The sequence below is a fragment of the Xiphias gladius genome, chromosome 19 (assembly GCF_016859285.1).
Source record: "Xiphias gladius isolate SHS-SW01 ecotype Sanya breed wild chromosome 19, ASM1685928v1, whole genome shotgun sequence".
Lineage (NCBI taxonomy): Eukaryota > Metazoa > Chordata > Actinopteri > Istiophoriformes > Xiphiidae > Xiphias > Xiphias gladius.
In genome coordinates this window covers 18,650,029-18,675,888 of record NC_053418.1, presented here as the reverse complement: position 1 = coordinate 18,675,888, position 25,860 = coordinate 18,650,029, and the positions used below count along the sequence as shown (strand labels likewise).

Sequence of the window (25,860 nt, the reverse complement as noted above, 5' to 3'; positions counted from 1 at the left end):
TATTACGTTCTGTAATATAGGTAATCGATTACTTTTACTAGGTCTTCACTTTTGTCTTTGAGATGCTGAATGCGATTCAGCAATCTGGCTGAAACAGAAGCTGCCCAAGGATACTAACAGCTCAAAGGAGAGAAGAGGCAAGAGGTTTGGGCACTTGGTCAACACAGTCAGGAAAGTGGCAGTATACAAGTAGTAGGTGATGAAGCAAGCAAAGTCAAGGAAGGGTAGAGAAGGAGAGAGAGAGAGAGAAAGACACAGACAAAGACACGAACAGAGACACAAGTAAACAGAGCAGTGAGATGAATCAATCTATAGATCCAGTGGGAAGCAGTGTTTCCAGGAGGGGGTATGCTGTGTCTGGCCTGGCTCCCAGTGTGTGTTAGCCACTTGGTCTACTCAGCCTTTAACCAGACTATGCAGTTTATACATCACTGGATCCCTTTATTCTTCCTGGTCCCTGACTGAAACCTCTCATTTCTCTCCTTCTGTCCATCCCCTTTTCATTTCATCACTTATGCTGTAGTGTTATTGTTCAGGCTTATTTGTCCTTTGGACTTCATTTTGCTTCATTTTGTTTGAACCTTTGTCTTCTGTCCTTGTTCTACAACCTTCATTTGGATTTTTTTCTCATTTAGAATGTCAAATGTTTTATTATTTCGATTGTGCTGCTGTATTTGTTTTTTTTTTTTTTTTTTTTTACATCGTCTTGTTCTGCATTAATACTGATGGTGCTTGTCTCACAGCTGTTACAAACTAATTATCATGAAGAAAAGGGCACAGCATAGATCTCACTAATAGAATAAAAACCCAAACTGACAGTCATATGCATGCAAATCACAAAGTGCCTACAGAGTCCATGTCTCATTTTACTTTGCTCATTAATATGTAGGTGCGCAGGTGAATCTGTAAATTATCTTTTTTATTTAATCAATTAATCTTTTAGTGTCCACTGTTATAAAATAGTGAAAAATGTTTATCACATCTTCCCAGTGCTTGATGTTGCCTTGCAAACAAATGATTCCGGTGAGTTCCATGCGATGTGGTAAACAGATCCTAAATTTGGCAAAAAAGAAAGAACTGGTATTAGATTGGTCCTCAGTTTTGGCAGACACCCTGAGTTGAGATTTTGGAATCAGTTTCAGGAGAGAAAAGTTGGACCAAGCATTCCTATGGAATAAACAGCTCATAGTTTAATCTCTACTCTCCTGGCAATCATGTCATCTTGCAAATAAACACCTATTGCAGTTACCAATCTAAAACACAAAAGTTACTTTGTGACTTTGAACAGAAAGATGTGTTATAGACGGTGAGTGTGTGGGTGCATAAGGCTCCAGGCAATGTTAGGCACACACACACACGCACACACACACACACACACACACACACACACACACACACACACACACACACACACACACACACACACACACACACACACACATACACAAAGCAAAACAATGTGAAGCCAACTTTTTGATGCTGTGATTCTAAGAGGCAATAAACAAACCTGAAATGGATAATAAACAGAGATGAGATGGTACAGGTTAAAATAAAGAAGAGCAGAGAGACAGAAAGCAAGAGAAGGGGATAGAGAGTGGTTGATCCCCGTAATTGTAGAAAGAGCCTACTCCTGGTGGGTGCTTTACATTTGTTTAATTGATTATTGATTTGAATCCTAGATTAAATGTCACAAGCTTCCTACAATGTATGAAAATAAATAAAAGATAAATGGAGAGGAGAGGCTTACAGCGGCTTCGAAGAGCTTGTGTCAGCTCCAGTGTCAACTCATGTCATTTCCAGTGTTTATAGCTGAAACGTCAAGTGTATATGTATATATGTTTTACTGATGTTATGCTGTGCATGTTTGTGTGTGTATGTTCTGTGATGTGTGGTGAGTAATGGAACAGACAGATGGTGTACACTCCAGGGTTCGGTGGTGCGGACATGCCGACGCAGGAGATTCCGGCAAGGATGGAGGCATCGCATGGGTGTGTTTGTTTATCGCATATATGCGCATTTGTGTGTGTAGAAAAGAAACAGCCCCACACATTTGAGAAGGGAATATAGACTGTACATTTGTGTGTGTAAAAACAGTTGCTTGTTACCTCAAGAGCGGTGTTGAGAGGTTGTTGTGTTTGCACAAGCATGAGGCTGTACAGACTTTAGCCTCAATCACCACGTTTGCTAAATATATATGAATGTGCCCAGCTACAAGTGCAAACACATGTACAGCACAAATACTGTACTATACATGCGGTTATTTTTCTCTGAGCCCCAAAGGTTGTGGTTATGTCATATCTAAACCTGTCAGAATTGCTTTAGCTTAAGGAAAATGTGCTTTATTACAGGGTGCACTGAGGCATCAGAAGCCATTTTGTGGTTGTTGCTTTTTTTCTTGAGAGATGTAGGTCGAAATTTAGTTTCATCTGTTTTCTGTCGCACTCTACGCTGTGAGGATGAAGTGTGTGGGACTGAGCTCAGCATTAAAGTCATAAGACCTGCTGACAGACACAAGCCTCATACAACAGCACACATAAAAGGGACAGCTGTCATGTCCTTGTATGTAACTCTGTTGTAATATAAGAATGTACACACACACACACACACACACACTCAATCACACACTCACACTGCTCTCTCTCTTCACTGTGCCTCGACAGAGTTTTTGTTGTGACAATGCAAAGCTGTCGGTTCCAGGAAGGAGAGTGGCGCCTCCCCGCTGTTGTGCCCCCTGTCTGGCCTGGCAATCGCCATGTTTTGCTTCACAAATGCAGAGCAATTGGAAAAGTTTTACAGAAAGGAGCGAGAAGAGTATATGCTACATGTTGTGTGAGCCGCTTAGCATTTCCTTCCTTTTCTTTGTGTTATCGGGTGCTATTTTTTTTGTATTTCCCTCCTCTTTTCGTATATAATTTTAGTGTCTCTTACTGCTCATATCTGCCCCTGAGTTTTTTTCCTGTATTGTGACTTCCTATGCTGCTGTCAAAATGTTTTTGTTTTGTTTGGTTTATGTCTGATGTTTCCTATATCCATCCGATCTCCCTCCTTCTCTCCTCTCTCCTACTGGTTTCTTCCCACATTCTCTCCCAGGATCAGACTTTTTTTTTCCTCTGGACTAGTAGCTCCTAGCGAGGAGCACTCTCCACATGTGTGATATGAATAGCTAGCAGGCAGAAAAGCATGATGATGGCACTGTCAGAGAAGGAGACAGAGAGAGGGTCTAGAGACTGACTTTTACATTATTTACAGCTTACACATGTACCCAAGAGGAGAATACATGCTACTGTTATCTGCAAAGCATGGCGGAACATTTGCAACATGAAGTATGCACAAACAGATCATACATCTTGTATTATATCCCCCTATGTATGTATGTGTATGCATGTATCTTCTTGTTTATTGATTATTTTCAGTTTTGCTCAACAGTGCATTAATAGCCTCATTCAGGCAACTTTACTCAAGGCCATTTTGTTTTTTTTTTCCCAACACACTGTACAGTTACTTGTTTGTTAAACATTGATTGGCCACCTAAGTGAAAAAAATCTGAACTACCAAAGCATGATGTCCTAAAGGGGAAGTACCCACTTAGCAGGAAAGTTGTGGCTCTACAGCATGGGTGGTAATTGGTTGTCAAGAGGGAAGGTTTTAGGTTTTTATTGTTTAACAGTAAAGAAATGTTTGTCCCAATTTGCCAGAAGTTTGACTTGGCATTCAGTTGTGTGCCTGTAATAGTAGGTATTCACACTTTTAATGGATGGCTATGGCAAGGAAGATCAAATCTAGTTTTTCAAGAATGACAAGAAGGATAAAAGCAAGAGAAGTATTTTGGCTGTTTGTCCACACGCAAACTACATTTTAGGTCCCCGAATAATGACCTTTTGCAAAACTCCCTCCAGGGAGAAAATGTTCAGAAACTCAGTTTTTTCAGTGTTGACGTATAGACAGGGAAAACTGAGTTTTGGCTTGTAACGTCATTGCTGATAGCCTATGTTGACCGGTAATTACTTTTTTTTCATATCTCTGATTGGCCATCAAGGCTTAACGGTTAGGGTTATATTGCCGCCTGTTGGTTTGGCATGCTCTTGACAACGCTTGTCACGCATACAGTGGGTTTTTGCATTTTCATGTGGACGGAGACTTCTTTAAGAACGAAGGAGCAAAACGCCTGTTTTAATAAATAAATGTCTACATGTGGACTAGGCCTTAGATGTCAACAAACACTGTGTACTAAAGTTACATTCATGGCATATTGTTCAGGCTGTGAAAATGGGAAAATTAGTGCATCGCTGGCAGTTACACCTAAATAAAAGTCAATATTAACTCTACTCATTCAATTCAGCTTAACTAAAATGACTTTCATTTTTTTGTATTAAGTTTCACTTGTTAAAACAAACTGCTCCAAGTAGGTAAGACAGCAAAAGTAGCTAATTCAGGCTCTTTATAGTAAATTTAGTCATTGGATGCAGTCACTGCAAGGCTAGCAGTTGGGGTAACCATCATGGAACAATGCATGAATGCTCCCAAGTCAGGAAAACTGCAGATTTTTCCTGTTCTTTCCAGTCTGCTGATACGGTGTGAATGCAGTATTTCAAGAGTGTAAGTTGTCCTGACATGTAGCCGCATCAAAAACAGGACAGGAGAGTGAAGGAAATGTCAGTCAAGGCTAGTTTGTACGTGGTGCTGAGTAAAGGTATCTGTGAGTTGACTATGGGTGTGTAGGGGCTTTAAAAAAGTTGCAGTGTCAGAATACTGTACATGAACATGAATGGAAAGGAAATGAAAACAGAGCGGGGGGGGGATCTGTAAATTGTGTATGCATGTGGGTATCTGTGTGTGGCAGGGTTGGTAGTTTGAATCCCAACTCCTTTTGTCTACCCATTGAAATGTCGTGGAACGAGACACCGAGCTCCAGTTGCCCCCGACGGCCAGCAGCGGCATTCAGCGGTGTGTATTTGGGTGAATGAAAGGGACTATGTAAAGCACTTTGATATAAAAGTGCTATTTAATTGCAGTCCATTTACTGTTTGTAGACTACATCTTCCCCTTGTTATTACTACTGCTGCTAACAGCCCATCAGAACCGTACATTAATTCTTTTTTTGTTTTTGTAATTCATCTCCACATACTTCTGTCTCTGTCACTCTGTTACATTGGCCAATAAAGCAGATATGTAATCTTTATAAAAATGTCCAGCTGAAAGGACTGGTGAAGATAAAACCAGCTCTCTAACTGGCTAAACATCTGGAGAATTTGAGACAGCAGCTGGTGGTGAGTTCGTGGTTGAGCCCCTTTTTACAGATTTTTTGATATTGTTCCATCCCAGCAGATTAGTTGGTCTACACTGAGCCTCTCCACACAGTTGTGTGTGCGTGAGTGACACAGAGAGAGAGAGAGAGAGAGAGTGAGAGAGAGTCTGAGTGACTGCCTGTAGGGTATGCAAGAACCTCACTGCTGGTTGCCCTTTGCTGTGTGTGTGTGTGTGTGTGTGTGTGTGTGTGTGTGTGTGTGTGTGTGTGTGTGTGTGTGTGTGTGTGTGTGTGTGTGTGTGTGTGTGAGCGTGTGTGTGTGTGTGTGTGAGCAAGGTACGGGGGGAGCCGGTCTGTGTGTCTCGCTCATATAGGAGAGTAAGCCAGCAGCAACAGCAGCAGCAGCAGTAGTACAGTGGAGCGTGTCTGGATGTTAGCACTGCCTCTTTCAGCTGCGGGACGAAGCCTTACTGTAGGTAATCACACACATGCACATGTACCCAGTGCTGTTTTGACTGTCTATCTGCCGTTGTTCCATGTCGGATATTCATATTTGTGCACTGATTTTCTTGCTTATGTCGGTGTATTGAGTGTCAAAGCAAAGAGTGGCTGTGCGGGAGCGTTCTTTTCTTCCAAGAGTCTTCAGTCCAGAGGATTTGAGACATTTCAGTGAAAAGAGGCGATGAAGGGAATGAAATGTGCTGTTCATCACTAAAATGTTCCCATCACATCAGCACGTTTTCATACAGCATTTCAAGAAACCTGAGTGCCTACTTTGTTAAGTGGCAATTTGCACTCTGATGCCAATAGAAGGCACTGGCCATCTTTACACTGTGTGTTTGTCTGTGTGGTGGGGGGTGGTGGGATGGAGGAGCAGTGGGTGAGTCGTGTCCAGTTTCCAAAAGTGTGGAACCTGAGCTGGTTGCTAGTATGATATGACATGGGACTGGTAGTCAGACCCTAGGAAGAGAGGGGAAAAATGAGAGAGAAAGAGAGAAGAGGGGATGAACAGAAGGAAAAAAACTGAGATATAAAAGATAAGTATAAGAAAATGAGAGAGAACCTGGAATTTAGATGAATGTGAGACAAAGTGATGCAGTTGAAGACAGATACATTCCTGCTTGTGCTTGCACCTTGACCAGATAACGAGTAAAAAAATCGCAGATTGCTAAATTTGAGGGAGAGCACTCCCATGGGTGAGGGGAGAAGGCTTATGTGTCCCCCACCTGACCTACGACTCATGCCCCTGATCCACACCCCTCTGCCTGGCTTTTCCAGCCGCAGTCTTGTTCCATTATTTCCTGTTGCAAGGGCTGGGTGCTGAACGTGCTTAGAATGATAGCAAAAATAGCCAAGACTTTGGGGGGGGGTAGAGAAGAGTAGAGAAAAAAAGAGAGAAAAGACTACAGCAGGTGGAAGTAGAGGGAATAGCCTGAGGAGGGTGAAGAGAAACAGACAAATGCCGGATACATTGCAGGTTTTCTTCAAGCATCCATGGATCGTTGAAGTTTTCATCAATTTCCAAGATCAGTTCATGGAGAGAGAGCATTTTCCCATCACTCTTCAAAATTCCTGTCATCTAAAAATAATCAAATACTTCCACTGCCTTGTAACTGAATTCCTGAATAGTATTTCTTGTTCCTGCTCACATGCCCATCACAGTACATGCATAATTCACATTATGGAGTTCTCCTGGGAGGGACAAACATCTTTTAGAAGAAAGTGCAGCATCCACGACAGAGTTTGATGTGGAATGTTATGTTTCTGAGGTGTGACTGAATCATTCATTTTGTCATATAAATTGTATGTACTGCATTGCAAAATATTGCGCACACTTTCTCTTCAATACAGATATTAAGTAAGACCCCATAAACAGAAGATAAGTAGTAGTTAGTAAATAGCTACAAATAACTTTGAAGTTCAGGCTGCTGGATTACAAAATTCATCACTCATGCTATTTTGGCTCCCACATTGAGTTTCAGAATTTTGATAGAACTTCCAAAATAAGACTGATCACCTTTCAGCATGCCTAGCAGAGTTAAGCAAGAGCCAACATATGCAGCCTTTTGTTGGTGTAAATGTCCCAGCTGAGGTGACCTGGCGAGGAGGAGGCTCTGGCTCTTTGCAGATGTAAGAGATCAGCTACATTTGCACACTTTGGTTGGTTGGTTGGTTGCTGATTTTCTAGCAGCTCAATGTGAGATAGCCAGAATGTTTCATTGGTTCCAATACCATTAAAACTAAACACATATAAGATAGCAAATTGCAAGTAAAATGAGTTTTGTAGTAGAGGCTCTCTTCGCGGATTTCTGTCTCGTTCAATATTATCCTGGGGGGTGAAGAACAGCTGCAACCTCCTTCCTCAGTCCTCTGCAAATTGGGCTGTGGGGGATGCTTGTACAGGTAGATATTGTTCAGGAGCTTTCTGGCACCTAGGTATTCAAACACTTTTCATTTAGTGGCAAAAAACTCTCATTTTTCAGATGTGGTGTTTCCATTAGAGTCTAATTAAGAATGTCCACCGTGCTTGTGTTTCTGTGTATGAATCAGATAAACTCATTGTCTCCTCCATATTACCTTCTTCTGCTCTTCCTCTCACAGTTTCTTTCTTTCTGTCTCTTTTCATCACTTGGCAAAACACATCACATCCATCACCTGCTTATTGCAGTTGTACCATCTACTCTTACAATTCCTCTCAGCTCTCCATGCTAGCATTTTTTCCCCAAAAGGTAAGGGTGTGAAGGGTATACACTCCTGTCATCCTGCCAGTTGGTTTGTTTGCCAGTGTGGAGGTGGTACCACAGTCTTTGATCAACACCATCCTCACGATGTGTAGGGATGGCGCTTGCTGGCACAGACACAAACTGCTCCGTGTAGAAAAAAATGAAGGTTTATTGGATTGGATATTCAATTTGCAGGCATATTGCAGACATTTATGGCATGATTCTTTGTCTCAAAATTGATTTAGTTTCATGCTTAGTTTCATCAGTCTGTAAAGAAATATTTTATGAAGCTCTTAGGTACATAAATAGATAATCAGAGTGATGCCAGTCCATCTGGTCAGTGTTCTTAACCTTTTGAAGAGCAGCTGGTGCTGGATCACATACAAGAGGTGCAGCTTTAAGCACTATTTTTTTTTCTCCTCAATACTGCAGCTCAAACTGTTTCTGTTGTGTTATTTCATAATAATTGCTCCACGATAACATGCAAAGCTTACACAGCATTTCAGAAAAAGAAGCCGATGTCAGTTAATTGAAAGAAACATAAAATGACCTAAATAGATGCTGTGTTTATGCAATGCACAGAGTAATATCTGAAGAGATGCTGCTCAGACCAGATCTTTACTTCAGCATCACGACTCGGACGGTGAGGGGAGGTTGTGCTGCCTTGTCACAAATAGTCAATATAATACCATGGATCGTGTCTCCCCAGGCAAACAGAGGGATCTCAACATTGTAATCGAAAATGGGGAAAATGCTAATGCCACTACAAGCTCTGGGAGCTTTTGTTCAGTATAGTAAGAATTTAAAGGGTTCACAAGGGAACTGCAACATTTAAAATTAGATGATAATAGTCTTTTTATTTTCACACATCTTCGTGATCACATTTGGAAAACACTATCTTACGGTAATGTGAAGTCAGAGATTGTTGCTGATAATAACAAACAATAGTCGTGGTGAGTGTAAAGAGCTAAACAGAACACAATGTTAGATGGTAGAAAAGCTGGCATTGGTGCTTCTTCACACATCTTGAAGTATACAGTATGTATCAGAGTCCACGACAGCACACCTATTACAACAGTTAATTTGTTATGAATGTTTCAAGTTATTCATTATTCTCTAGTATGCAGGAAGTGGCACATAAACAGGTGTTACCAATTATATACATCATAACTGCCACCACAGGTGGAGTCACAGGGACTTGCATGGAACAAGAACAATTCGAGCAAGATGGAAAAAGAGCTGTTTTTTTCTTTCATCCAAACTAAAAAAATGACCAAACCCAAAAGACCCTTTGATATTCTCCTCATTAAATCAAATACATATGCAGTATATCATGGAGCAAATGCATATTTGGCTTATAAGCACTCCCTCATTTTCATAAAACCAAGCTGCTTTAAAAGGGCAATGTATTGGAGAGAGTCCAGTCAAATAAATTCAAATTACTCTTAGTGGTTGTCAATTCTGTGATTAATGTCTTCTTGGTGCACCCTCAGTTAGTGGCTTGTTAAACTATGGCACTGATATTAGCTTTTAAAATAACTAGATGTACAGATCACCATCAAAATAAAAAATACCAAAGTGTCTAGTCATATTTGTGTCTAACAGTGGCTTATCTTGGTTTACATCTGCACAAAACTGTTCCTGTTGCAGCAGTCATAAGACAGCCATAATACTAAAAAACTGATCTATCATTATTATTAGTAGTAGTTACTGTTATGGATAGTAGTATCGAAAGCCTCAATGATATTTTAGTTGTGTTACAAACCTAATCACATTGCTACTTTTACTTTGCACTTATTAATTCAGTATGCACATATCATCTGTTTCACAAAGTAAACCTGTGCAGAGTTGTTTGATTAATGAAAGTGATTTTATACGCTCTTTAATACATTATTAAAGAGAGATACAATGAGCAAAAAATGAGAAATAGAATTCAACATTCAAGATTATAATTAATAATGCATTAGCAGTGAAGTTTATTATATGGCAGAAAATTATTTTGAAAGGCATTCAAAAAGGATTGCTTCTATCTTTTGATGCTTGGAAACCTAAATATGTACAGTACAGTGTTGCGGTGGGAATGGGATGGTGATGCTTCGAAAAAGCACATCAGCAATCTTTTCGGGCTGATACCGTTCTGCTGTGAAATTGCTGAGTCAGCAAACAGAGGGCTTGATCAACATGGTCTGAATGTTGATCAAGCGAATGTGCTCTGCTCTGTTTAGAGCTGCACTCTGCTCTGTTTGCGAGTAGGGTCAGCGTGATCTCACACTTGCTTCTGGTTGGTCGACAGGTTGGGTTGACAGCAGGGCGAGCAGCTTGTCTGCCAGCGATGTTAGCAACACGATGCTCCCAGCTCAGTTTGTCACCGCACCAAATTCAGTCGTGACAAACACATGGGAAAAGGCTGCTAATGCTCTGCCGTCTGCCAATATGTTGGTTGTGTGAGAGATGTTTCCTGTTTTTCGATCTCATTGAGTCAGTTTGTCTGCTTGCCTAAAGACTTCTTGTGTGTCTGTTGGTGTGTATCTGGTTGCCTTCATTTTCCATCTTTCACGATTCCTGCTCTTTCCTGTTCCCATCTTTCATGTTCTCATGACTTCACTGTCTAGTCACAGCTTTTCAGCTGTCTGCTGTGTTGCGTTCATCCATCTACACCTCTTATTTCTTTTTCAAGCTGCCATTCTTTCTCTCTCATTCTTAAATGCTCACTACCCTTACTGACTCATACTACCCCTCTACTCTTATTTCACCTCCTCCGCCTCTGTCTCTCTTTCTCAGGAGAGCGGAAGATGTTTCCTTTTCATTATTTATGGAGAGCTACTGCGTTGTGTAGTTGTCAGATGCAGCAGACAAGAGAGCTGTTTCTCTAGCATGAACCTGTATGGAATTCCAGGGAAAAATTCGTGCCTCATATTGTCCCTGTCAACGTGCCTGTGAATGTAATTTGTCACACCACTCAATATGAGTTACTTATCAGCATAATGTGTTGCAAAGGGATACAGCTGCATCAGGATGTGGTATAGACACATTTAGCACTTTGAATTCACAGCTGACACAGTTTATGTAGATGTATGGTAAATGTCACTTTTTTTTTGTGGGTTCCCCTAAGAGGTACAGCGAGGCATCTCTAAATAATGTTATATATTACACATTATTGATATATTATTAATATATATATTATATATATATATTAAAGTGGTAGCTACAACTGGTCAAAATTTTCCCTGTTTAGCTTAAGGATCCCTTAACAAATCCAACTTACTCACCCCATAGACAACAGCTTTAAGTCCTTTAATCGAATAAAAATATGGATACTAACTAAACCCCGAAATTTTACTTTGCATTGTATCTCAGTGCAATTAAATACTTGGCTTAAGCACTTAACATTAAAATTCTTGTCAACTTTCATGGTTTCACTGTCCTAACCTTTTCATCAGCATCTATTATTCAAACAAACTTAGTAAACTAAATGTTTTTAACTGAATTAAACTAATTTACAAATGCAGTCCTAATTTATAGACTGGACTACTTATTCACAAATCTCATGATAGCCTGATGTGACAGGATGTGAAAAAAAAAGTTAGCAGTGAAGACTTAAACATAAAACAATCTTTGATTTCAGGGATACCCTTATTAAGTTCCATGACAGCAGTATGAAATGATTTCATAGTGGTGAAAAACCCTGTGAACAAAAATGTAACATTGTCAGCCAGTTTGAAAGCTGCTCAAGTAGACGGAAATAGTGGTTAAACACACAGACATACTGTATATACAGTATGCACACACATACTCACAGACTACAACTTAATCTAGCTCATCATGGGATTTGCAATGAAAGATGCTGTCCCCTTTTCTGGTCTCCTCCCATATATGACCTAGTGTTTATCGGCTGACCACCAACTTCAACATAAACCAAAGTGGGCCAAGCCACACAGCTCAGCCCTCACATCTAGCACATCTGGGAGGGGAGGGTGTTGACACAGCTGGCAGGAAGGATGGAAACTGGGTTACTGTCCTGGGTTAGGTTAGAGTCACACATAGGGGGCAGCTGGGACATTAAGAGTGATGATGAGGAGAATGCTGATGATATCTCGCTTGTTAGAAAGAGCAGAGCACATTATGGGACGCTGCTCCATGTTTCCACGTCCTACTGTTTCATTTCTCCTTCTCAGTCTGTTTATATTTTACTTTCTCTCTTCGCCTATTTCTTCCACTGTGTCTCTCCTTCTTGTAAGATTTAACATTGGACATGAACCAGGCTTTCAAGTATAACCACTATGTTCCCCAATTCCCAAGAGCATTGCTGCAATATATAGAGAAATCATTACATAATGGTATACACACAAACGATTGCATTTACTGTCAGCAAACTCAAGCGTCAGGTTCACTGGCTGGATAATTTCAATGAATTCAGACAAGTTGACATGCATGGCAGACAGAGACTGTTTCAGTTCTTAAAAAGGATTTTTTTTTGGTCTATTCCGTTTCTGCTTCAGCTCCGACTTCCATGTAATTACTGCAAATGTTCCAAAAATGACTTGCATTTGTGCTGCATTTCAGATTATTATTATCACAGTTACAGTTGTAACTGTATATGCATATCATACAATCCTACATCTTTCTGTTTTCATAATTACACCTAATTCAGTTTTAAGATATGTGCAGTATGTGTGGACATACCTAATTACAGTTCCAGCATTGTTTCTTAAGGGAATAAAAAGTTCCTTGTTTTTCTCCACCAGCAGTAAGCTTAACGTTGTCCTCGGGCCTAGGAGAACCCTGGGGATACCATAACCTGCTTTGACAGGAATGTATGCAGAAGTCCTGCTACTCTGTACAGGCTGTCAAAGGAGACTGATAGGGAACACAAATCAGCTCAGGGACTTCTGTCCTCAGTTGATCCTCTGAGTCCCTAGCTTTGTCCACAAATTCTCAGGCATGTACAGGCAAACTACCCCAAAATCTGCAAGTACTGTACTGTCAGTGTTGTGTTTATCGTCAAGAGGTGGCACTGCAGGAATAGACAGAGAAAGAAAGCTTGCCTCTGATGATGTTCATGATCACCAATGCTAATGGGTTGATTTAGGGCTTAGTATTGTCCATCTTTGTCAGAAAGACTTAATAAAAAATGCATTTGCACTTTGTACTTACTGTTAAGTCACTTAAAGCTGTCTTCACTTGTTATTATCCTTTTCTCATCATTCATTGTATTCTACCCAGCTCACATCTGCCAGATTATTACCCGCCGGTTCCTCTTGTAATGATATCTGCAGGATTATAAAGGATTAATGTTTGGTAGTTTAATGACATTTCCAGAAGAGCCATTATTTAATTAAAAGCCTTTTGGGTGTTTATTCATCTCCTAGGAAGTAGTTCTTCTGTATCACTTATGTACAGAGAGCTATTGATTGCGGTCATGGATGGATGCATGTTGATGACTGTAAGACAGTTATCCTCTGGAAGTCAATAACCTGATATCCGGGGAACTGCAGGTCAGTGGGGAGATAAATATGGTTTTGCCAGGTCAGGGTTTTCACTGCCTTGGGAATATAAAGATAGCTACTTTGCTCAAATCCGTGCTGCCTTTCCCAAGACCTCACAATGTTCACAATAAACCTATTTCAAGAGCATTGTGTTAAATGCATGACAGCAAGCTGTAATTACAACAGAGCACACACTCACAGGTGATGTTAGGTTTAAACAGTGTAGCAGGATGATAAAGTAGTTCAAAGCAGTTTCATAGTCCATTGAAGCCATAGCTAATGTTGCACTTTTGTCATGTGGAAGTTGCTGTACTTGCCATCGAAATGATAAAACCACTGGAAATCTAATATTTTTCTGAAAACTCTGGTATTCTGAGCTAAGTAATATAAAAGTGTCTGGAAAGCAAAGAAACACTGATGCACAGTGTCATCTTAGGTCTATCAGTCAAGGTAACACCCTAATTTAAGCGTTAATTTGACAAAGACACATTTTTATCCCCACATGACCAGCTTTACCTATTCTACATCAGCTTACACATTACTTACACATCAGTAATTGCTGTCTTCAGTTATGCAATAGTGTTTACACTAGGGCTGGGAATTGTATGACATACTTTGACTTAGTTACAGTACAGATAACAAAATCCTAATTTTTCAATATCTTGCTCTACAGAGAAAATTCAGGTTTTTCTGCATAACCCCCATTTTCCATTTGACCTGAGAAGAGCAACTTTTTAAATGTTAAACACAAACAGTTAGAAAAAAAACTTTTTCTTAACAAAGTTCAGTCTTTATTTAGATTATGTAAAGAGCAGTACGTTGGCTCTCAGCTTTTGTTACTTGACAGTTTTCAGTGCTCGCTGCTATAGACACCTTTCAGTTGGTTCGCTTCCCAGGCACAGTGAACACTTGCAAGACTTAAATCTGGATATATTTTCCATTGTCCCCTTTAATCCCACAGGAAGGGTATGGGGCATGAGTGGATAGTTGACAAACTGTCACAGGTAGAAGGAGCTGATGATGAAGCTATGGATTGAGCACAATGATGCTTTCTCTTTTGTCTATGGAGAAAACTGAAAACCATGACTTATATTTTTTGTCATGTGCATGGGGATGGGTGTTTGATGTCAAGACTGAAACATGTACCATGTTTTGAGTTGGACTGGTATGTTCTTCTTTTTGCTTAGAGAAAATTGATATCTTTTCAAATCTAATTTCAAATCCTCTCAATGTCATTAATGTTGCTGATTTCATGTTTGAAAAATTAGGAATGACTAGTTGGAATGACTTTTCTTGAACACACTTTGAACCATGTCATTTTACTTCTTAATCAGTTTGTCCTGTTTCAATTTCCGTGACTCTAGCTCTCCCTGACTGGGTTTCTCTTTTGTGATCATGAACAATTGATAGATGGTGAAATATCACCATCTGGGCTGTTAATTCATCACTTAGCATCAGGATAATGGGAAAGAAGAGAGAGACTGTCTTTTTACTTTAGCAACTGTCTCAGGGAAAGCAGTGGCATTGAGAGGGAAATGTGAGTTTAATAGTAAACAAGGATGTCTGCAGTGCATAACCATAAATAAAGACGTTTTTTCGCCATTAACAGATTCAGTATTCAGAATTTGTAATGTGAACTCAGGTAGAAACTCTCAGGTATTAATATAGGTTGTCACTGTTGACTCATCTACCTATCAGGATTTTAACTGGCACCTATTCAAGCACACCAGTAAGTGTTTCAGCTGTTATCAGCAGGACATCATACCTACTGGATCAAGAGACTTATTGCCCCAGTCTGAGACCAGCTTTATCTATGACGCTGTAAGTGATAGTGAAGAAGCTTGCTCTCTGTACAGCCCACTGCTAGACTGTTATTAAGAAAAGAACACACCAAAGAGACCTCATTATCTAGCCGAGTGGCTGTTGGCTGTCTACTTGCTTGAGCTCTGCTCTGGCTCAGTTTCTTGTCACTTTACACATTACCCGGCTGCACGTACTCAGGAGAGGAGAGGCTCAGTAATGGCTCTGAGATCGGGGTATTTAATGGAGCATCTTATTTGGCTGGGAAAGTGTAATGGAGAATATTTCTCAGGGTTTTGTGACTGGCTTGGAGCGATGAGTTAATGGAGTTACTGACAAACACCTTTACCATATGTGACTAAGGCTCGCTCATAGGAAACATGGCTCAGTATATGGGTTTTAAAGTACAACAATTACGTGTGGTTACTGTATTTAATTCGTTTATTGAGGTCAGGGATTTTTTTGAGTGGGAGATGACTAATAGAACATTTTTTAAAAATATTAAGGCTAATTGATGTCCAGAGGTAAATCATTAGTTTCAATGATATATTTAATGGGATGCTTACATTCTCTAGCACATCAGTCTTCCAACTTTTTAACACATTTTTAAAGAGTTATATGACGATTTCTGTGTACTAAAAAGTCACTGTAAATGTGTGGGTTATTTTTAAAATGCACAGTAGACGTCACACTGTTACTTCAGGAAGGTCTTGAGGGAGAAATGCACTATAGTGTACTGTAAAATGTTGGAGACAAAACCAGGCTGAATTTCTTCTTCTCCACTATTTGCCTCCCCCATATATCCTATATTTAGGTTGACTACATGAAAGACCAATTTCTCGCAACTCAATTGGCCTCACTGAAAGACCTCAAGAACCTTCCTTTCCTTATGTGTCTGTGTTCACAAGTGTCTTTGTACTGTATGTGTGTTCATACATTTATGTGCCTGTGCTGTTTTAGTCGGCGGATATTTCAGAGGCTAAGGGTAGAAATTGTGAAGCACCATATCCAAAGGTTCACTCAGGTTCAGTTTTGATAACAATATGTAATGTTGTGTGTGGTTGTGTATGAGTCTGTGTGCACATGCAGAATGTGTGAATTTATCTGTGTGTAGGTGTTTCGTATGTGTATGGTGATGAGCTTACATGCTTTTATCTTGGAAACCTTGAAATAACTGTCTGATAGATGACTGTATATCCTGTGCAAGCTTGTTAAGAGGCTCTTTGGCTGAAAATGAATTCATAAAGAGAAATAATTCACCTTTTCTGTTCACCATATTCCCTATTTTTGTGGTGGAAAACAAGGGGGGGTATTTTTTTTTACCTCAAACAGATAAACAATATTGTTTTTTATTCATTCTTTTAACATGTTTTTATGGTTGCGTAGCAACACTCAACTAGCATCTTATGTATTTGCCTAGACTCATGCCCTCAAGGAAACAAATTCTTAAAGAGTAGACAAGAGATCCATACTTCAGTAGTATGTGCCGGTTTTTTTAACCTCGACTGATAGTCACACTCTATGAAGTACATTTCATTTTCTGTTTTCTTTTATTAATTTGCTAATATTAGTTTGTGCATTTATTACAAGCCGGATTGAAATATACACAGATTTTACTTTTAAACCCTAAGAGACAGTACTGTATCATCCTGTCAGTGTGGCTTAGAGGCATGATCTAGTGGTTAGCAAGGTCATCCATCACCGTGTCAATGAATTTAAGAGTCTAAGTATCAAAGTATCAACAGTGACGTTTCATAATACTGTATTCTTTTATAAGATACCTGGCCCAACAATTGCTGCCTAGTAGCTGATCATTAAAACCAAAAATCAATACATTAGTTTAGGTTATGGGTGAAGGTCTGAATACTTATCGAGATGACTTGGTGTTTAATTAATTAATTAGATTTTGTGTTACCACCTAAACTTGTATCATAGCAAGACTCTTTCACAGCAGTACTGCAGTATATACTGTCTATGTAATTGGAAAGTTTTGAAATATAACACACACATTTCTTCAGGTCAATTTCAGTTTGGCCAATACAGAGAATATTTATTTCTTGTAAAAACCTTTTAACAAATAAGATAAGATACCTTTTTCTGTTTTGTTTTGTCACCCAGAACACAGTCACCAAATGCATTTATGCATCTTTGTGTGTGTTTGTGTGCATGTTTGATGTTTTCTCATTCTGATGATCATTTAGAACAATAAGAATCACTGAAACTTTGAACTGAATTACCCAGCTCTCATTATGGATCAATATTACTTATATTAAGCAGAGAGCTGCAAAGATTTCTAAAAGTTCACATTTCACATTTAAAGGGCAAACTGTACGTAACAAAGTTGCTTAGAAAACTTAGGAAGCGTAGACATCAACCAGAGTCATATATTTCTTATACTGGATTATATGTCATGACAGCTGTGTCTTTATGGAGGAGGAAGCCTGTATTTAGCCCTGGGTACTGTGTGGAGCCAGATTCTCGTTTCTCATGGATGGCAGGTAATTTCCAGGCTCTGCACCTCCATTCCTGCATAACAATATTGTTCATTAACAAGGACATCATGACAGTTCTCCCTCTCTTAGTAGAGATGCCACTTCCTGCTGCCCAACATTGAACCACTATTCGTTTTCCTCTTTTATGGCATGAAATCCTCTCTGAACATCCATTATTTTGTCCAAGAATCTTGTCATCTCTATAGTTTTTTACTTATGGTTCTCGGCTGCCTTGCTGTAGGGCGGAAAACTTTTGGGGAATAACTTAATCTCGTAATATGGTGAGGGAATTTTAGTTTTCTTTTGAGTGTCATATAAAGGCTGGATCAGATCAGCCCATGCACATCACAACAGGGAGTGCAATAGGCCACAAATGACCTTTTTTGGTATTTGAGACTATTTTTATGTATAATGGATGGAGGCTTTTTTGCAAAAGTCATGATAAACTCATTTCAGTTTTAGCCGGCTGAAATGTGACTTGCTCCTGTGCTACACTTTTTAGTGTAGGACTAATGAGAACAAAATTCTTAGTCCATTTCAAATAGCATGAAAAAAAATCATGCTGTTTACTGAAAAACCAAGACCCAAGAGCCCCTATAAGCCATAACCTGAGCAGTGTAGAAGCAGTTGGCTATAACCTAAAATCCACATTATGAGTCTGTCAATTAAATGTGACCCTTTAAAGACAACACATGCAACACATCATATAGTACAATTTTCAAAACAACATCACCATCAGGAATTACCATCACCTGTGATTCTTGGAGGATACGGATGTTTGTTGTGCTGATGTAAAAGTTAATTCCAATAAAGAAGTATTTTCTGTGTCACGGCTGAATTATTAACAAAACTGAACTAGAGGACTGAAGTTCTTATGCTGCATTTGTGCTTCATATTAGTGCATATATAGTGCGTCTGGAGATCTGGGGCCTACTAATTCAAACTTTCTAAATGTTTCTTTTGTCATGATCAAAGATCTACACAACTAGTGCAATTGAGGAAGTCAGAGGGGAAATTGAGAGACAGTGAAGTCCTACCAAATCCAGCAACATAGCTGATACCAGGTATTCAGGTATTATTAAATTTTGGTGGGAGGGAAGGGGTGACAAGCAGTCATTCATAAATACCCAGATGGTTTATTTTATCATCTATTTAGAGGAAGACCTTTGTCAGGGAGTGGAAAGTTATGGGTCATGGCTGGGTTGTGAGCTTGTCCCTGGTTAAAAGCCACCAGTGCCTGTTCGGGAACTGCTGGAAAAACACAGAACACTGGCAGCCGCAAAGGGGCCCTCTTAGTCTTTTGATGTTTGCCACATTGCCACTCGTAGCGTACTGTGTTCACGAGTTTGAGACCATAGCTAAAAATTGGAGATTCAGGAGCAGGATGCTTATGTTCCCCTTTTGAACTAACAGTGGTGGTAAAAAGGTCATGGATTCATTCTCACTTAGCTGTGAAAATGTGTCAGTGAAAAGTAATCAGGACTATAAAATTCATTACCTCAACACCAAACCTTAGTTTTCTGTTACATGTAATTTCACTTTGTACTACTAAAACTGTCACTCCAATGAAGCTGTGGCATTGTGTGTGTGTCTTTGTGAGTGTTCTTTCACAGTGGAATTAATTAAAAGTGAGCCTGTTTGACTAAGTGGTTTTTATGGCTTCATAACATGTCTCAGAGCTGAACTGAAGCTCATTGCAGTATATCCACTTAATCTACTGCTTATCCTCTTGAGCCCTTCTTCTTGGACTGTAAATAGCAGGTAGTATCCCTTGTGTCTGGCTGCAGTCTGTTGGTGTGGAATATCCTACTGAATATTCACTCTCATTTCAGAAGCACAGTACATCATCTGTCTTATTTATTGATGAAGAGTCAGCTCCCTTCTCTGTGATTCATTGTTGACAACCCTACACATTCACACACACAAACATAAGAGAGTGGGTAGCACAAACACACACACACACACACACACACACACACACACACACACACACACACACACACACACACACACACACACGCTCTTTGTGCATGCACTCACATATAAATGCAAACCAGCCCGGGCGATGATGTAAAGACGGCATCAATATTTGCAATGCAATGCTGACCCCTGTTTTCCCCATTAAAGTAGTATATAGTTAATGGAAAAGGAAATTGGTATTGATTGATATGTGAATGGATTCAGTCTGAAGGGTTTTCAGTGAAATGCTGAAGGCTTGTGTCCAAATACCCAAAGCACTCTCCAGTGTGGTTCTCCAGGGATTATTCAGTGTAAATGTAAAGTGCTCTGATAGTTGAATCTCACTGGCTCGGTGCCACATGGAGTTGTAATGGAAATCTTTTCTTTCCTGTATTTGCATTGTGCTGTTGGATGTTATTTATTCATACAGACAACAGCCAACCATGCATGCACAAATGTCTGGCTAAGGATGGGCCAGGATCAAAATGTTTTCGATCATCATTAAACCTTGCTTGCATTTCTGTAAGTTTAGGATTTAATTGTATGTGTAATGTGTAAATTATGTAAATTATTATGTATATTATGTAAATTATACATGTCTTAAATTTTGTGAAAAAGAATCTTTTATATTTTTGTGTATATCATGTGCCACACGAGAGCACTTGCACTGGCAATAAATTGTAGGCCAAATACACACTGTCTGTTGATCTGTAAGGTCTCCCTCTTCCAGATTGTTCATTGGAGAGAGACTGAAAATTGGGTTGTGGTAGCTGTTGTTTAGTTCTCTGCCAGCTTCAAGGAATCATGAAACACAGAGCAGGTGGAATGGGATGGGTCTTGGCTGCTTTTCCTTTCCCGTCCTCTCCTCTCTTCATTTCTTCTCCATTTCTGTCATTGTGAAAGTGTGTGTAGTAAATCTCTTTGGAGCGTTTACTACACACACTTTTCTGAGGCCTCATTTTTCAGAGGTAATGGCTGAGGTCTACTGGACTAAAGGGACCGGTCCGTGACAAATCCTCTGTGCTGAGTCTGTCCCAAAGGATGGACCAGGGTGATAGTCATTGAAGAAAATGATTGGTTTAAAAACCAGAATCCCTGTGTGTGTGTGTGTATGTGTGTGTGTCTTTGTGTTTACCTAAGTTTACTTTTTTATTCCCGCGTGGCTGAAAATTGTAACAAAGAATAATAGACATTTCATCCAAAATGCTCAAGGTGCTCACCCTGCTCTCAGCTCAGACAAGATCAACACCCTCCTTAGAGCAGGGCAAGTGCCCCTTTCATTGCTCGTGAGTTTGTATGCACAACACATAGCAACCCTAGTCTTCAACTGCTTGTTTTGTCCTTTCTGTACATGACCATTTGAACAGTTGTAACTTGACAGCATGGTTGTCTATTTTATCAGGTTGCTTGTTTTAGAAAAGACTTCACTGATCCGATCATGTATAGTGCAGCTTACTCAAACAGCCTGCTCTATCTGCAAATCCATTTCAAATCCTGAGCTCCCTATTATGTTTGTGTGCAACTGTGTGTGTATGCGCTTTTAACTTGTCTGTCTGTGTCTGTTAGTGGTACTGTACGGCATACGCACAATAAATACTAACATTCAAAAAAATACAAAGCACTGAAGGGTTTACACATGTTCAACAGAGAAGCAAAAAACACATGTGCTGGTATTTTCTGGGGGCACAGTGTGTCCGGGTATTTCTATCTTTTTCTGAATCGCTGTGTGTTATGATGTGACCCAACTCGACATCGTGTTGCTCTGTGTGTCTCTGTGTCACTGTTTGTTAGTCATGTTCATAGAGAAAAGGGCTTAATGTTACATGGTCATACCCCCGCAATTGTTGTCGAATCCTATTGGTTGTATCCACACACACACAAACAGAATTCAATTACAGTGACTTACACTGACCCCAGGTTTATCCTATCCAATCACACAGCTTTAACTCTCTGTCTGTCCCTGAATGTTCACATCAGATCTCTTCAGTTATTTGCTGAGCTGGTGCACCTGTTACCTGACAGATTACATTTTGGTTTTTAGATTTATTTCAGCTTTTACTTTTCCCCAAGATCGACTCCATTTCTTTTTCCTTTGTGTTTGTGCTTGTGTGAGAGCAGGTGCTGTGAAGCTAAAATTGCGTTTACGGTTGACTTTTCCATGGAGATTTGGGAGTTCCAAGCTTTACACAGCACCACATTTCTCGTCAGGCTGCTGTGGTTTCGAATTCTTCTGTGTATAGTCTGCACTATGCTCTCCCCATACTGTTATTATTTTGATATCCATAATCATAGATATATGAATTATTTAGTAATCATTGCACTTGCACTGTGTAGAGACAGTTATAATAATAAATGTGTCAATGGGCTGCCGGTGTTCTCTGAATTGCAGTCATTTACAGTTATTTTAAGAACATTTTTCTCAAAGAGTAGTTTACTAGTGCTACGTTTTTTGGATGGTCTTTTATGTTTCTGTTTCAATGAAATGCGTAATATAATACAAATGTCTCCTAGAATCTCTGCTACACATGCTACCTCATTTGTAGTAGTAGTAAAGTAGTAGTATAGTTTTTTTTTTTTTCCCAAGTGGCATATTTACCAATCTCAATTTTGTCATGCATAAAAAGTAAAAGATTGTTAAGCATGATATTCATTACAGATTATCATATTAGTCATTCCTGAGGGCAGCACAAAATAATTGCTATTACAATACAGCGGGACTACGTGGACCACAATGTAATTATATTCACCATAATTAACCTTTAGCCTGAGAGCAGGGCTGTCCCGTAAGAATGGAAGACCTGTGCTGCACCATCCTAGTTCGCTATAGCACCATCATAGCACCTCCCTAAATGTGGTGTTAAAAGCACAGTCTGTGCTATTCTAGCATGCAACATAGAAACCTTGTTGATAATATACACTTTTTGAAAGTTGATAGCACCATCTTACACAGAAATACAGGGGACTCCTCCATCCTTCTCTATTATTAAAAGGGATTTAGAAACCATTAAAATAGGTCACACTTGCTAAATAAATTAGTAGAGTAGTCTGCAGGGTCAGTTTATGTTATAGGGCAGTCAGACGTTATTCTGGAGGGAAACAATGTTGTTAATAATTGCGGAAAATGCTATGGCAGTCCCTTTAGGGAAGTGTGCATTTTGATGACAGTGTTAATAAGGAAGGAGTCTTCTTGTGGGTCTACTTTCCCCTTTTATTCCTTTTACATCCTTATCCTGTTTTTAGCTGTTTGGAGATCTCTGTGCTATTTTGCTCATCTCTGGTCGGAGTTGCTCATATGCTAGTCTTGGTAGTCTGTTAGTAGCCTCCCGGTGGTCCACTAGCATTTTTCTGCTCTTTTATAGTTATTCTTGGCCTCATCTCAGAGTATGATAGTTGGAGAGACATGACAAGAGTGCCCATGCACGGACTGTCTAATGGGGAGGAGAGAAATGAGGGCGGGAGAATAAGACGAGCAAGAGATGGAGAAAGAAAGTAAGCTTTAGTGCATCTCAGAACACAGCCTGCTTCATCATGTGGCTTGCTAATGGAACTCTTGCTCCAAGGGGAACCACGATTAGAGCCAGTGGGGGTTCCCTGTCAAAGTGGAGTACAGTATTGACCTCAGGGCTACAGCATGACATGCAAAGGCACAAAGATGGCCCTTGGCATCCCAAGGAGGTTGCATGTTTGCTGTGATTAGTTATCAGACTACAGTGCACATGCAACATATATCATGTAATGTACAAATATTAATTTTCCAAAGCATGAGCAGTTTCTCTGATTACCTTTTTAGTCTGTTCTCATAGGCTTTTTTGCTCTAATGAATGCGGTTTATTCAGAGCATAGTGATCCTGCAGCAAAATTCTTCTCTTACATTTTGGACACGAACGATCAAAAAACAACATCCCAAAAGGCCATTACCATTAATTTTGACATTCATTGTCTCTTAATTTAAAAATAAACATTTTTATGCAAACATGTATGTAAATGTATATAAACATTGTCCGTTCAACTACTGCTAAGCCATTAAAATAGTCTAATTTTTGTTCTTTTTTTTTTTTTGACTATACAGATGTGTCCTGCTTCTGTACTGTATTTCTTCTTTTCTCTCCTTTCCTTACACAGAGGTATCTTTGTTCTTCTTTTCTTTTCCTATTTTGGTCCTCATAAAAATTATAATGCTGGAGTAATCTGGACTGGTTAATTTATGTAACTTCTCTCTACAGGGCATCAGCATAGTGGGGCCCAGTAATGCAGAACCCTTGCCTCGACCTCCTAGTCCAGCCATGTACCAGCTGGATATTGTCCTAAAGAAAGGGAACAACCTGGCCATCCGAGATCGGACAGGTAGGAGCCCTGTTTCCTATTCTTCCCGTTACCTGAACAGCATTGACGTTTAAGTAGAAAAGGCAGACAGCTTTATCAAACCACTGTCTAGCCCAGAGGCTGCTCTATCGTGGTCTGCGTCCACCTTTCACAATTGTCACTGGCACAGGCATTGCAGCACCCAATTTGCTTCCATCCTCAAAGAATTCAACTGTTTTATGCTTAGCTTTATTACTATTACATCCTTTAACTATCTGTTATTTTTAGGGGTCTCCCCCCATTTTTTATATATACCTCTTTTTCTCAATGTAATGTTTTTTCTTCTGTTTTCACCTTGACTCTTTTTTATCCATCTTTCCTTTTTTCTCTCTCATCCCTCTCCCCATGTAGAGGTTTATTAAATCACACATCTCGTCCTCACAGCTCATTCCATTTTCCATATGTGAAGTGAGATATAAGTACTAGGAATGATGCGACACATTTCTTGTTTATCTAGGCATGAAAAGAATTCATCTTTGGATTAAGCTAGAACAATAGGTAAATTTACCTGATGTTTTATGCTTCATATAAACACCCCAATCGGAATAAACAGACCCAAAGTCATTGAAATTTCAGTCGGTTGCAGAGGGGTAGGTTAAACCTTTTCATAAACTAATCAAGAGAAAAAATTTCACTTTGTGAACGATTTAACCTGATTACTTTCTGGCTGCCTTCTTTCTGCACATGCTCTCTGTCTTGACATAAACATTACTGTTTTTAAAAGGGTACAGTTATAAGAATACACTCACTGTACAGAGCATGTGTTTGTCTGTGTGTGTGTATGTGTGTGTGTGTGTGTGTGTGTGACTGCTAATCTATGTATGATAACCAAAACATTTAACAACATTGATATTTTCAGAATACAAGGCAGTCTTGATCTTGGAAGTATACTACTAGCCAGTCTCAAAATGGTCATTTTTCTGCTTTAGGCTATGTTCAGGTTGCAAGTCGTATAAATGTAGGGAATTTGACAAATTGTAATTTCACCGTTCAGACCAGTCAATAGGAATTATGGACAGGGGGACAACATTTTCCAAATTGAGCCCCTCATCTACACCCACGTCAGCACCCCCCTGCCCGTAGTTCTAATACCAACGCGGTCAATTTCAAATAAGTTCTTGGACATTAACCTTGTAGTGACACATATGGAGTCTCTATCAACCATTTCCAAATCCAGTGTTATAGACCCATCCAGGGTCAATATGATTATAAAGGTCAAGTCAGTTATTTAAAAAAAAATTCTTTCAAATTAGACTGTTACAGTTATATTCCTCCTTTTACCTTAAAACAAAACAGGAGAGAAAAAAAAAAACACCTCCCAATGAATGAGTGATTAGAGAAAAGTAATATCTATTGATTGAAGAAATTACTGCAAGGCATTAAATCATGAGATCAAATCAGACACACAGTTACCCAAGAAACATTTAGAACCCAAGTGTCCAATTACTTTTTAACCCCTAAAATTTGGGCGCTAGGTGTTTAAAGGGTTATATCTCCCACACAGTTCATTCTGTATTGATGAAAACCTACTCTAATTAAATTTTAAAATTATGCTGAGATTTGGCACTTTAATGTAGTATCCATTTTTCAATTCAACTCAATTCAATTTTATTTATATAGCGCGAAATCATAACAGAGGTTATCTCAGGGCACTTTTCATATAGAGCAGGTCTAGACCATACTCTTTATAGTTATATTTACAGAGACCCAACATTCCCCCATGAGCAAGCACTTGGTGACAACGGCAAGGAAAAACTCCCTTTTAACAGGTAGGAACCTTAAACAGAACCTGG

At 39.5% G+C, this 25,860-nt stretch overlaps 1 protein-coding gene across 4 annotated transcripts in view; it reads left to right on the top strand.

The window, feature by feature from the left end:
- The window catches only part of LOC120805311 (multiple C2 and transmembrane domain-containing protein 1-like), a 138,943-nt gene that overhangs the window by 24,409 nt on the left and 88,674 nt on the right, over window positions 1-25,860 (top strand). For 2 of the 4 annotated variants that reach the window (XM_040155447.1, XM_040155446.1), the window contains exon 2: window positions 23,929-24,049. In XM_040155447.1, coding sequence (XP_040011381.1) covers window positions 23,929-24,049 — 121 coding nt within the window. Of the gene's footprint in view, window positions 1-23,928; window positions 24,050-25,860 lie in introns of those variants that run through there. The other 2 variants (XM_040155449.1, XM_040155448.1) reach the window with 1 other exon arrangement.